The following is a 14,502-nucleotide window of genomic DNA, read 5'->3' as shown; positions in this document are numbered from 1 at the left end:
AACGCAGATCCGTATCCATAGTATTCGCGGTGTGCAAGTACTTGGAAGGGATACGCAAAACGATCGTGCGCGAATAGCGGAGAAATATTGCAACTTTCTTAAATAATTCATATTGTCAACTGAAATTGTCAAATTGACGTACATTTCATACCTATTGTCAGTTAAGAAGAAAAATTATATATTGCTTCACAATATTGATATGATATGCCATTATTATATAAAGGTAAATTTAATTAATTGTATTTTGCTTGCAATACTGCATTTTAATAACTAATTTTATTTACTACATACAATTGTTTATGTTTGAATTACACAACCTAAATCTTATTTTTTCTTCTTATTATTTTTTTTGGACTATGGCCTTGACAATTATCCAGTAACCAGGACCATATGATTGGCCAATATAATTAAAAGTGCGAATAAAAGTTCAGAGCGTAGAAATAGGTGTCGCTTTTCCGAACTTGCACGGTCCCAATACCGACAATACAGCCTGAAGAAAATTAGTCGTCAAAATTTATAAACCTTTTTCAGAGACATATTGCGCAATTTGGCTTTCTTAGCGATTTCGGTACAAGAAGTTTTATTTATGCTCAATATACGTACTAAAACGTGTTTGAACGTTAATCAAGACTTTATGTTGTTCTGAAGCTGTTTCCTTGTGGTATTTTTATAATAAACTATTTTTAATGGGAAATAAGCCACAATTTTACCAAAAAAATGATTTTATTAACGTTTCGAAGCCCAAATCGGGTTTCGTTGTCAAAATACAAAATACTACTAAAACAAACAAAAATGTTGTTGCTAAGTAAAAAAATTCTTCTAATAATTTATTTAATCTGACTCATTTATATTGGCAATTCAGACGTATATTATACATTTTAAAGTAGAAGACTTTAAAATGATATCGCCAATATTTATGAGTTGCGTTCCTGGGACAACTTTACTAAAAGATAGTTCGTTCGATTACATGAAATCAATCCCAACTCAAGAATATCTGTCACAAAAAAATCATAGCATGTGATCTGTCTTTAAAAAGACAACCAAATGCAACGATGACAGTAAAATTCTCGCGTTAGAGATTCCATAGTAAATCACAAGGAAAAACCAGGAAAAAACCTCGTGATACTATTCCGACATCGTAAGTATTTGGCCTTACATTTAATTTACTTTCAAAAAACTAATACTAAATTCTGACTTTAATATGTTTAAATTATAAATAATATTAATAATATATAGATATGCAATAAGTAAGTAATACTAAAATATAAAATTTGTACTAACTCGATATGTTATTGACTTACTAATCGTGGTATTTTCTTTCTATTGACTTCCTCTTTCAGTATGAGTAACCACATCCTACTGCTTTCTACCGAGGAATTTGCGACACAATTGGTTTCATTTAGCATACTTAGAGCCGCTTCTTGATTTTTCTCTTTTTACTATCTGATTCTTTCAGGACTATACTTGAATCTCTCCACTGAACTCTATGTTCATTATCCCATGCGTGTTGACATATTTGAGATCTATCAAATTCTCTATTTTTAATATAAGACTGATGTTCACTTATTCTAACGAAATTAAATTTCGAAACGTTAATAAAATCATTTTTTTGGTAAAATTGTGGCTTATTTCCCATTAAAAATAGTTTATTACAAGACTTTATGTTTACTTTACATGTTATAAAACGGCTTTTGATAAAGTTCGCCACCCATATTGCATATAGCGTTTCGCTACGTAGGGCAACATCCCACCGTCTCGCCAGTAGATTACCATGTTTTTGAGATGCTGGCGTAATTTATCTTCGAGGAAGAGGAATTCTTCAATAAGGCAAATAGATTTTAGTGATTTTTTCAAAGAAAAGTAAAATTTGAAAGATTTACTACAGTTAAGTACTTGAAATAATATTTTATTGTCATTTTTAGACATATAGGTATGTATGAAAACTGCAGAAAATATGAAAACTAAGTTGAAAAAAATTGATTTTAAAAATAATACGGTTCCACAAGTTTTGCGCAAATCGCTTACCTCAAAATTGGTATTCTTTAGGATTTGGTTATGCTTGCAGCCCCAAGGGTGACGATTAATGGACTTCTTCCATGGAACTCCCGATGCACGTGCCAAGTCGACGGTACCGTCAAAGATCACGAAAGTTCGGAATTCGGGAGTACTTTCACCGTTGAAGGTTTTAAGCGAAGTCGTCGAGTCGTACCTCTTTTGGCCTAAAGGTACTTAACGGAGCATGTCCATTTGTATACGATGCGCAAAGCGAATTTTGCACTTGTGGATTAATAAAATTGACATTGTCCATTTATTTAAATTAGAACACACAAGGTTATTCTGCATCATTTTACAGGGGACAGACAGAAGTAACGATATAATTATTAAATTATCAAAACTTATTCTACCCGAAATAAATAAATATTAGATGTTTACGCTTTTATAAATCCGTATCTTTATCACATATTTAATGGGCCTTTTTTATAAAAAATATACCATTTTTGGTTTTTTATTTTATTTGATTACCCATTTAATTGACCTGGTTTTGCCAAGGTGTAAAAATTTGAAAAATTTATTCTGGTGAAATTTTTGAAAACGTGATTAAAAATGAATCGTACTTTAATTTCTGAGTTGGACCGTATAAGAGTTATCGATTTAGTTGAAGAAGGCCATTCACAGCGGTTCGTGGCGGAAAGAGTGGGTGTTTCTCAGAGTGATGTCTCATGGATATGGAATAGGTTCCTGGAGACAAACTCGATACGGAATAGAGCTCGGTCTGTAGACCCCGAGTTACCAATGATCGACAGAATAGATATATTAGCATTTCCATCTGTAGAAATTCTTCTATCTCTGTACCAGACCTCCAAAGACAATTCAGGCATGCTACAGGAATCAGAGTATCGTTGGCTACAATAAGAAGAAGAATTTTAGACTCAGGTTTGAGGAGTCGTCGACCAATAAGAGTTCTTAAGCTACAATCTGGACATGTTTTGGACCGCCTCCAGTGGGCTCAAGAACACATACAGCTCCCCCAACCGTTTTGGAATTTTGTGCTTTTTTCAGACGAGATCATATTCTGCTTAAATAGTGATAACCTGCGAATTTGTGTGTGGCTAGTTGTGAAGTTCTTATTGGCTCTCGCCACACAAGAATTCGCCGGTTATCACTATTTAAACAGATTCTGGTCTCGTCTCAAAAAAGCACAAAATTTCAAAACTGTTGGGGGAGCTGTATGTGTTCTTGAGCCCACTGGAGGCGGTCCGAAACATATCTAGGTTGTAGCTGAGGAACTCTTATTAATCGGCGTCTCCTCAAACCTGAGTCTAAAATTCTTCTTCTTATTGTAGACAACGATACTCTGACTCCTGTAGCATGCCTGAATTCTCTTTGGAGGGCTGGTACAGACATAAAAGAATTTCTACGGTTGGAAATTCTGATATATCTATTCTGTCGATCATTGGTAACTCGGGGTCTACCAGACCTACTCTATTCCGTATCGAGTTTGTCTCCAGGAACCTATTCCATATCCGTGAGACATCACTCTGAGAAACACCCACTCTTTCCTCCACGAACCGCTGTGAATGGCCTTCTTCAACTAAATCGATAATTCTTATACGGTCCAACTCAGAAATTAAAGTACGATTCATTTGTAATCACGTTTTCAAAAATTTCACCAGAATAAATTTTTCAAATGTTTACACCTTGGCAAAACCTGGGCCCGGATTACGTACACTCGATACGCATCGTATCCGCCATGTTTTACTGTAGCGCCTTATGGGAAAACATGGCGGATACGATGCGTATCGAGTGTACGTAATCCGGGCCCAGGTCAATTAAATGGGTATTCAAATAGAATAAAAAACCAAAAAAGATATATTTTTTATAAAAAAGGCTCATTAAATATGTGATAAAGATACGGATTTATAAAAGCGTAAACATCGTGAATACGAGGGGTGATGCATAACTTTTGAAACTATGTGTATTAGAATGATAGTCAATGTAAAATAAAGAAATAAGGATTCCCGAACAAGGTAGTTCTTGAGTAACTGCATATTTATCTTCCCCAAGTCTATTGCTAAATTCTGTTTCGGATTACGGAAGTTCGGATTACCGGGACTCTATTGTATCTTGCATTTAGTTTGAGGATTCTTGGGCCTCTGCTGTAATTTTAACTACAGTTGAGTCCATGATTCTTTACACGTGCGTCATCATTTAAAGCATACGAAATAAGTCGGAAATCTATTTCACGCAACAGCAAGTGACAGAAAGTGGCTACTGCTCCGATCACGGATTATATTATAAAATTTGACGTTATTAAATAAATAGAATTACATCTACATTTGAAGTAGCTTAATAAATTCTTTTAATATCATTAGTGATATTAAATATTTGTTATAACAAATACGTGACAACAAAACATTTTCTATTTGTTATTTATTTAATTTTTGCGGAGACTTAAACAAAACCATTCCTTAACTGTGAATGAGGTTAACTTCGTATGTAAATTAATGGCAAAATAAAATACACTTACCATACAATTTCAAACTCCAATATAAAATTAGTTGTGAAAACAACTGTTTGTGTAATATAAATAACTTCTAAATGCAAAAACACGACAAAAAACAGCAAAAATCCAACAAACTGACAGTCACCAGTATCTAAGTAAACAAACAAGAAACGTCACAAATTGTGCTTAAAATCTGAAAACGTCCCGAAGCGCCTTTTTGTACTTATATCTTTTCGATGTACTGAGTCCAGAGCGTTTATAAAATTAGCATGTGTCTTACTTAATAACAAGCGGAAGCTGGTTTGTCTTTATAGTAGGGGAAGAAAGTATGCTAAATTTGCAGTTACTCGAGCGTTATGGGGATCTATTGGGTTGTGAAGATTGGGTCCTAAAACCAAAAAAAGTTAAGTAAAGTTTTCCATTTAAGTGGGGACTTTCAATTGTTTAATTTAATTTTCCATTTCCAACAATCGTTTTTCCGATTATAGCGCCATCTATCCATAATTCGCAAAAATGTCTCGAATAAAAGTTACTTATTTTTACGTAAGGAATTCAAATCTGCAATAAAAAATTTAGGCTGTTATTTAAGATTTTAAAGTAACCCCACACCCCATCTTCATGGGGGTCGTGGTTGGAGTCATTCGATAGATTTTTCAAAAATATTGAATACGTGTATTTTGCAGTTTTTCGATCTGATGTTCATTTCACGAAATATCGCGGGATTCCTGTATAAAATTTTAAATTTACCCCCCACCCCTCTCCGTGGGGGTCGTGTTTGGTATCATTCGATAGATTTTTGAAACATATTGAAGAAATATTCGCTTTTTTCTCGTGAAACTTTGTGATTCACCCATTTCCTTACGCCCCGCTCAAACAGTTAGATTTTTGAAATATACACTGTTCTGCACGTACTTAACTTACCTTATCTTAATCTGACGATTTCGAGTTTTTCTAAGGATAGATTTTTTTTTTCGGACCCCCCTTAACGAACTCCCCTGTATTAAGATCCAATATGGTACGGGTACATTTACAGAGTACAAGGTTTCTCCCCATGTGATTTTCTGACGCGCTCGAGTAACTGCAAAAATCCCTGCTTGGGCTCCCCAACCATTAGTTTCATGCGTGAAAGACAATGATACTAGATACAAAGTATGTGTTTTATCTCGCTAGGTATTAATGACGCACGGGTAAAGAACCCTGAACTCAACTGTATATTTTGTGTGTGTTTTCTATAGTGATGAGCGCGCTAATAACCGACAAAATAACGCAAAAGATGGAAAACAAAATACGTTGTGCAATAAAAAGAGATGGGACTAGTAGAGGTGTAAAATTATCGATAGGAACTTATAAATTTACATTACATGGTTTCCCACCTTTAGAAGTATCAGAGGGATGACAGAAGTATGACAACTGTCACAGACGTATAAAGGTGGAAAACTATGTAATGCAATGTAAATTTATACGTTCCTATCGATAATTTTACTCATCTGCTAGTTTCATCTCTATTTATTTCACAACGTATTATGTTTTCCATTTTTTCCTTTATTTTGCCGGTTATTAGCGCGCCCATCACTGTATATCCTAATTCACCATTTAAAGTATCTTCTACTCTAAAATGAAATAGATGTCCTGATTTAAGAGCAATTTGGGATTTTCCTCTTTGTCTTATTAGCTGAGGCTGATGATGTCCCATTTTATTATTTTCAGTTCTTCCTCCAGTTTCAACATCTTCTCGTCCGATATAATATTTCCCACATTGTATGAAGTAATATGCATTTGATGAAAATGATGAAACAGTTGCAAGTGTGAGTCCATAAATGCAATCTAAGATTGTGAGTATTGACCCTTTTCCTTACCTAACCATTGTAATATGCATTTGTCGCTCTTTGTGGTAGCACTGATATTTTTCGGGGATTCTTAGCACCCTCTGTTCCAACTTCTATTTTGATTGTGGGATGTTCCAATCACCGGACACAGAGGGCCGTTCAGATAGTTTCGTTTTTCATGGAAAATAACTTTTGGAGTTTTCAGTTATTAAATGCCGCGCTTGCCTAGTGAGTGTTAGCGGTTTAGATGGGAGGGAAAAGGTGGAGATGGAATTGCTTTGGGTTTGGAGATTATTTCGCTAGGGAATTCCATGAGCTTGCGTGGGTAAGTTTGCTATTCCTTCAGTAAATCTGTTACCTACCAGGATTGCAGATAAGTATCCACCTGCTACCCCGGACAAACATACACGCTTATTAATATTATATATTATTATTTATTAATATTAAATTAATAAAGCTTGCCTTTTATATGATCCTTTTCTCGTTACACTAACCAAATAATTTAAAGATTAATACTCTTGTTAGTGAATTTCTACTTAGCCCTAGTTCCACATATCGCAAAAGTACCATGCACATAACAGAACTCAGTGACTTGCACGGTTATTTATGTTCCTTGACTTATATAGTACTACTGACTTGTATAGTCATAAAGTTTTCCACCTTCTTTTAAAACCTGTCTTGGTGCTAGGAATATATTGTGACGTAACATATGCTAGTAGTTTTGAAATATATACAAATTTAAATTTATTTACATTACAAAAACCAACAAAAAAAATGCACTGAAAGGTATTGTAAGCTTATATTTTAAATACTTTTAAATAAATGAAATGAATCTTCTAATTTTCTTATTCTTTGTCTTTTAAAAATTTATAAATAGTCACCAGCCTGTTTAATCATTTCATAGAAAATTGTTGCTATTCTTCTCCATTCGACCATATGTCGTGACTAAAATTGAAAATGATTAAATGTAATAATTCACAAATAACCTGAAAACCTGTCAATTTTTTTGCTGGACGTTTTAAGATTACAGTGAACAGTTCAGGGTATTTTTAATTTACCATGGCTGAATAAATGAAGCAATCCAGGAATTAAAATATGCAAATGATTTTACAAGTTAATATTTATTACTTTGCCAAATATATACCGTCGAACCGGTTTATTGAAATATCCTTCGTGCCAAGCAAAATCATTTCTATAACCGGGATATTCTAATAACCGATCATTGGTGGCTAATAGAAACGTTTCGGGACCTCAAATTTCTATTGCTTAAACCGGGAATTTAACCGTTAAAAAATCCATAAACAAATAATTGATATACCGTTGCGTTTCGAGATATACATATAGTCTTAACGAACATCTGAAACGTTATAAACATATTGATTATATCTTATCCACAAGCTGAATCTTGTTTTAATCGAAAGAATATGATGCCACAATAATATTACAGTAAAAAGTTTTCCCTAAGTTCATCACGGGAACATGCTTAGGTACTTATAACGATATTTTAACAAATAAAAAATTTATTTTTGCTTTAAAACCAATATATCTTTTAGTTTATAATAAGCAGGTTCCCGTGGTAAATTTTGGGTAAATTTTTTAATCTATTATTATGGCACCATATTCTTTCGATTAAAACAAGATTAACCTTATGGGTAAGAATTAAACAATGTGTTTCGAACGTTAAAGTTCAGATGTTCGATATATCCCGAAACGCAACGGTATATCAATTTGTTTATAAATATTTTAAACTGAAATGCCATATAAAATAAAAATGGCATTGTGCATTTTTAAACCACTTGACTTAAGGGTAAAAACAGAACAAGTGGGTCGAAGTGGAGGTGTAGGTCGCGGTGGATGCTACTACTTAAGTCGCAGTCGATGTCGACAGCACATAGCAAGGAGCTCACCTGCGCTGTCAGTCGAGCTAGAACCACTATCAAGTGAAGTAGTTTAATGAAATTTGAATGACAAAGTACTGTGCTTTTGCGATGTTGTCTCAGTCAAGTGATGATCGTGATGAAATGTCAGCTGTAAATAATCAGATCCTCCTTCATATTTCAAAAGTTTACTGAATTTAATTACTTTAGAAATTCAAAAATAAACTGAATACAAAAAAGGGATTATATGAAAAGTATCAACTCAGATAGCGCAGGTAATGACAACTTGGCTTCGAACTGACCAATCACAGGGAAGCATCCTTGTAGGCCGCCCAGTAGACATCCATGTAAAACAAACTCATTTTATTTTCAAAAGCATCGATGTAAACCTCCTGGATGGCATCGCGCTATACCTCCACCGCGACTTACCTGCTCTGTTCTCTTCCATTCACTACAATGTGTTTGTTTTACATGGATATCGACCGCGACCTCCACATCCACCTCCACCGCGATCCACTTGTTCTGTTCTTACCCTATTAAGCTTTCATCTCATTTTGTTTTAATTCGATGTCTAAACGATTGAAAAATGCGCCTCGAAAACATTGGCTTTTTTAGGCATTTCTAATTGTTTATTTAAATTTTACGTTTTAAGCATTTAAAAAAAATCACAAGAATAACTTTCCTTTTAAAATAACTTAAATTATTAGGAAATCGTGAGATTGGAAAATATACATATATTCTTCGCGATGCCAGTGGCGGATCCAGTATCGTTAAGAGGGGGGACCGATTGGCTAAATTTCTATAAAAATAAATGAATGAATGTTTGTATAATTTTATATATGATTTTAAAAAAATTAAATTACTTTGTTTGAGTGGGGGGGGGGGGGGGGCGATCGCCTCCATCGCCCCTACCTGGATCCGCTACTGCGCGATGCCAAATTAGAAGAGGCACCAGACAAGGCTGCATATTATCTCCAAGGTTATTTAGCCTATTTAGTCAACACATTAGACTTGATCTAGATGAATGGGAAGGAGGCATTTCCGTAGGTGGAGTCAAGGTGTCGAATCTTCGTTTTGCCTATGACACATTGTTTATGGCAGCTCAAAGTGACGAACAGCTTACATTGATACTCGACAAACTAAAAAGAGTAAGCGAGGAACTATGGACTAAGAATTAATAAAAATAAGATAAAAGTAATGATTGTCGATAAAACCAACAAGCAATTGGCCTTTGGAAGTCCTAAATTTTGACACAGCATGACCGGAAGTCGATATTTGAACTCTTCGTGCACTTTGCGTCGATTGATATATTTACGATTCAACTAAGTAGTTCACTAATCGGAAGTTGCATCAAAACTGGAACTAAATATTTGAATTCGAATACGCGTCGTAATATGTACTTTTTCTGCGACTATAATGAGGCACTTTCGGTTACAACTTTTTAACCGGAAGTGATATGGCAACCGAAAGTATATATTTGCTCTCGTCTTTTAAGACGAGTCGAATAATATACCGCTTGTGCTATTTCGGCAACTTTACAACAGTACCTTTTTACATTTCTATCTGTTGTAATAACGGAACAGTTGTGTTTATGGACTGGCAGACAGACATGGATAATTCAAGGTTTTCACATTGTAATGTAAAATGAGTGAAACAACAGAACATCAATTCAGAACATTGCTGAAGGTTTTAACTTTTTTGCTTTTGTTCTATATTCTTTAATGTGCTGTAACTATATATGCTTATTTGTTTTACATACCAAATGAATAAAAAGTCTTTATTATTATTATTATTATTATTATTAATAGCTATATCCAGTCTCACTAAGGAAAAATACACACATAACGAGACACTAAGATAAATCTTGTACAAACGCTGGTTTTCCCCATATTTACGCTCGATTTCATAATAGTTAAAGTGGACTTTAAATTTTAAGTTGGTACCTTGTGTGTGTGTGTGTGTGTGTGTGTGTGTGTGTGTGTGTGTGTGTGTGTGTGTGTGTGTGTGTGTGTGTGTGTGTGTGTGTGTGTGTGTGTGTGTGTGTGTGTGTGTGTGTGTGTGTGTGTGTGTGTGTGTGTGTGTGTGTGTGTGTGTGTGTGTGTGTGTGTGTGTGTGTGTGTGTGTGTGTGTGTGTGTGTGTGTGTGTGTGTGTGTGTGTGTGTGTGTGTGTGTGTGTGTGTGTGTTTTGTTTTATGGCGCTGGAACTAAGCCAATTAGCCAGAACAAAAAGTTGGTACCTTTATCAATGGAATTGTAATACACATTAAAGTGAACTTTAGTAATGTTCACTTTAAGTTGATTATGGAACCGGGCGTTAGCTATGACTCTGAAATGTGGACCATCAGAACAGCAGATTAGAAAAGAATCGATGCATGGAGATATTAGAATAGAATGCTTCGAATTCCTTGGACAGTCAGAAGAGCAAATACATCGATTCTCGCGGAGATTAACAATCCACAACTTCTCTTTAGTTCCATATGTTTTAAAATATTAACATTATTTGCACATACAACACGTGCCGAAAATATGTAGATATTAGTAGTCAAGGGAATACAGGAGGGAGGAAGAAGTCGAGGGCGATCACCAACCCGATAGACTAAGCGTCGAAATATAGTGAAGCCTCGCATCTCGCCGCGATGCTCAATGCGATCGTTATATGTAAGGGTCTTTAACGTAAATATTCCATCAACGGTTAGAGCTTTAGAGTTAATATTTTTCTAACTGGTTTTAAATATAAAAAAATTTTCTATAATTTAAAAAATTACAAGATATTCAATTTTAAGGTTCTCCCCTACATTACTTTCAATTTCTAGCATTCTTTGAGGAGCGGGGAGCTGTTTTTTCTAAAGTTGGTCATACAGAATTATGTCTGTATTTTTAATTTATTAATTTCCACAGATTCTAATAAGAATAGCTTAAGGCTTAAGGCCTTTATTTTGATTAGGGATAACTTGAAATTGGTCATTAAAAGAATGATTATAATCTAGAAGGTAAAGTGCGTAACTAGAATATGTTTTTATATTATTGAAAGCCATTTGTGTTCTGCTATGCGTTTGTTAAACGTTCTACAAGTTTGACCGATGTAATTTTTTGGGCAGTCATCACATGTAAGTATATACCGATTGAGCAATTTTTCATGGTTGGTATGGGCCTTTAATGAGAGCGACAAAGAGACATGTATTTATTATACATTTAAAACGGTCTAGAAGATATACGCCGGCAAAGCGAGGTAGCGCCAACAACCCATTTCGTGTCGTAGGTAGGGCTTTCTCAGCACAACGTTGCCAAAGTAGATTTAAAAAAGAAAATAACAAAGTAGAAAAAAATTATAATATCTAACTTTCTGTAAACGAATATAATAAACAAATTATTTAAAAGAAAAAACTGAAGTAAAGAAATATTGTTTTCACCCATTTTAAAAAAAGTGGGTGAAAAAGGTTGAATTATATTTCAACGTTTTCACATTTTTTTAAAATGGATGAAAACAATATTTTTTTACTTAAGTTGTTTCTTTTAAATAATTTGTTTATTATATTCGTTTACAAAAAGGTAAATATTAAAATTTTTTCTACTTTGTTATTTTCTTTTTTAAATCTACTTTGGCAACGCTGTGCTGAGAAAGTCCTACCTACAACACGAAGTGGGTTGTTGGCGCTACCTTAAGGTCTGTTCGTACAGGAATCACTGACTATCAGCAACTGCACGACGCATGCGTGTTTCAATTGTGCGAGCGCTAATATTGAAACACGCATGCGTCGTGCAGTTGCTGATAGTCAGTGATAGTTTCTGATTCCTGTACGAATAGACCTTTAGCTTTGCCGGCTTATATCTTCTAGCCCGTTTTAAATGTTTAATAAATACATGTCTCTTTGTCGCTCTCGTTAAAGGCCCATACCAACCATGTAGTCCAAGTAATGAAGCTTAAAATAGGACAAAACCTCGCAATTTTTACAGAATGGATCGATTTGCTTGAAAATTTGAGAATAAGTAGTGGATAGTCCAAGAATCAAAATCTATATGATGCCAAAAGGCGCTTTTACCATGGGGGTGGCTGCCACCCCATGTCGGGGGTGAAAATTTTTTATTATATTTTAACCGCAAAAGTAGGTAAAAAAATTCATTCTAAGCAAAAAATGTTCTATATATTTTTTTGATAAAATTAATAGTTTTCTATTTATTCGCTATCGAAAGTGTTAGTTTTATATTAAAAAAATTAATGTTTTTTATATTAAAAAAATTAATGTTTTTAATCAGTTTTCTGCAAATAACTCAAAAAGTTTTTGCTTTATCAAAACAACTTTGCTTAACAAAAATGTACCTATCGAAAAAATCAACAAAACCGTTTTTTAAAATTTTCTTTAAGACCAATAGTAATCGAGCTATACTTTATTATATGTTAGGTCTTCTTCGGCAAATGCTAAATATTGTAGTTTCAAAGTCAAAAGACGGGAAAACTATGCATTTTTCGAGGATCACTTGTTTAAACTAATTTGAAGTATTTAAAAATATCTATCTTCAGAAATAAAAAAAGTCTTTAGCTCAAAAATTAGGTGGCTTATAATGAAAAGAATGTCAGACCCTATATTTTTTAGAGCAAAAGTGATCGAAAGCAAACCCCTAATCACCACCCTGATTAAAATTAGTCATTGGCCTTATTTCGTCTTCTTTACTTATGTATTATTAATTAATAGGTTCTAGAAGTTTAACTGGTTTAGAATGATTAGTTTTAAAAAAAAATGGAGTCAAAAGCAAATATCGAATTTCTGAAGTTTGGTAATAAATTCCCTTTTCTTCAGAATAGAAAGATTATCATCAAAGATACAAAAAAATATTTAAATATTAAATTGTAGCTTATTTAATTCCCAAGTACATGGTTTGCAAAAATTTTCTCTACGTTAAAAATTGATTGAGCTATTGACAATTAAAACTTGTAATAACATGCAAAAATCACCTTTACCAACCCTTTCAAAGTCACCACTTTTTGCGACTGAGTATTTTAAAAGGATTTGGTATTAACAGTCTTATAGATCTTGTAAAAACCTACAAACAGTACCGGCGCTAGGGTATAAGGCGCCCGCCTGCAAAAGAAGCATAGGCGCCCTTCAGTGTCTTTTAAATTAGTATTTTGTATAGCACCGACAGAAAAAAGGTCATTTTGGCGCCCCCCAAACAGGGGCGCCCGCCTGCAGTGCATCCCTTGCAGGTCCGTTATCGCCGGCCCTGCCTACAAAATTATTTTTTAAGAAACTTTCTAAGATAAAAATTAAAAAGGCTACGGTTAAAAAATCAATATATTTTTTTCGAAAAAAAAAAGAAATCCAATTGGAAGCATAATAATGTAAGGTAGCAGAATGATTAGTTTTTAAAAAACTAGAGTTAAAAGTGAATAACAACTTTTTGTAGTTTGGTAAAAAATGCCATTTTCTTCAAAATAGAAAGATTAGCATCAGATATACGAAAAAATGTTTTTATATGAAATTGTTGGTTATTTAATTCCCAAGAACTTGGTTTGAAAAAATTTTTTCTACGGCAAAAATTGAGTGAATGGTAAATGAGTATATATCGAAAAATATCGATTTTTTCTATATAAAACTAACATTTTCGATAGCGAATAAATCGAAAAGTATTAGTTTTATCAAAAAAATGTATAGAACATTTTTTGCTTAGAATGAATGTTGTTATCAACTTTCGCAGTCAAAATATAATAAAAAATTTCCACCCCTAAGATGGGGTGGCAACCGACCCCATGGTAAAAGCGCCTTTCGGCATCATATAGATTTTGATCCTTGAACTATCCACTACTTATTCTTAAATTTTCAAGCAAATCGATCCATTCTGTAAAAATTGCGAGGTGAAATGCTTCGGTTCCTGGACTAATGGGAAATTGCTCAATCAGTATACACTATCTACTGTGTATACTGTGCAAGTGCTTTTTCTTTTGGCTCTTGTTGTTCTTAATATATCTGCTGTAGTTGTTGTTTGTCCTGAAGGTTGGTGTTATTCTTTTCCTTTTTATGTGTTTGGCTATTTTAGTTGATATTTTGCCTGCAGAAAGTACTGGCTTTTTTATTTTGTGGTAAAGACTAATTTCAGGGCTTTATTATGCAGTTTTTGGTTTAAAATTTTGTTCATTCAATTCTATCTCGAAGTTATTTTTTGACATGAGAACTTCTGTTAATCTATTTAATATGCTATGGTAAGCTGCCAACAGGCAACTTGACCAATTCTTAGCTTACATTAATTCACTCCATAGTCATTAGTTACATTGAATTTACAATAGGGACAGAAGAGAATC

The 14,502-nt window shown here is 33.9% G+C and overlaps 1 protein-coding gene across 1 annotated transcript in view; it reads right to left on the bottom strand.

Annotated features, from left to right (window-relative positions):
• Window positions 1–7,114: 7,114 nt before the first annotated feature.
• LOC114335659 (uncharacterized) overlaps window positions 7,115–14,502 on the bottom strand; it is a 253,315-nt gene continuing 245,927 nt past the window's right edge. The window contains exon 5 of the mRNA XM_028285929.2: window positions 7,115–7,275. Within this exon, the coding sequence (XP_028141730.1) occupies window positions 7,198–7,275 (78 nt within the window). The 3' untranslated portion in view covers window positions 7,115–7,197. The remainder of the gene's footprint in view (window positions 7,276–14,502) is intronic.

This window comes from Diabrotica virgifera, chromosome 2 (assembly GCF_917563875.1).
Source record: "Diabrotica virgifera virgifera chromosome 2, PGI_DIABVI_V3a".
NCBI lineage: Eukaryota > Metazoa > Arthropoda > Insecta > Coleoptera > Chrysomelidae > Diabrotica > Diabrotica virgifera.
Note: the sequence above shows the minus strand (reverse complement) of the source record. Positions and strands in the feature narration are given on the sequence as shown.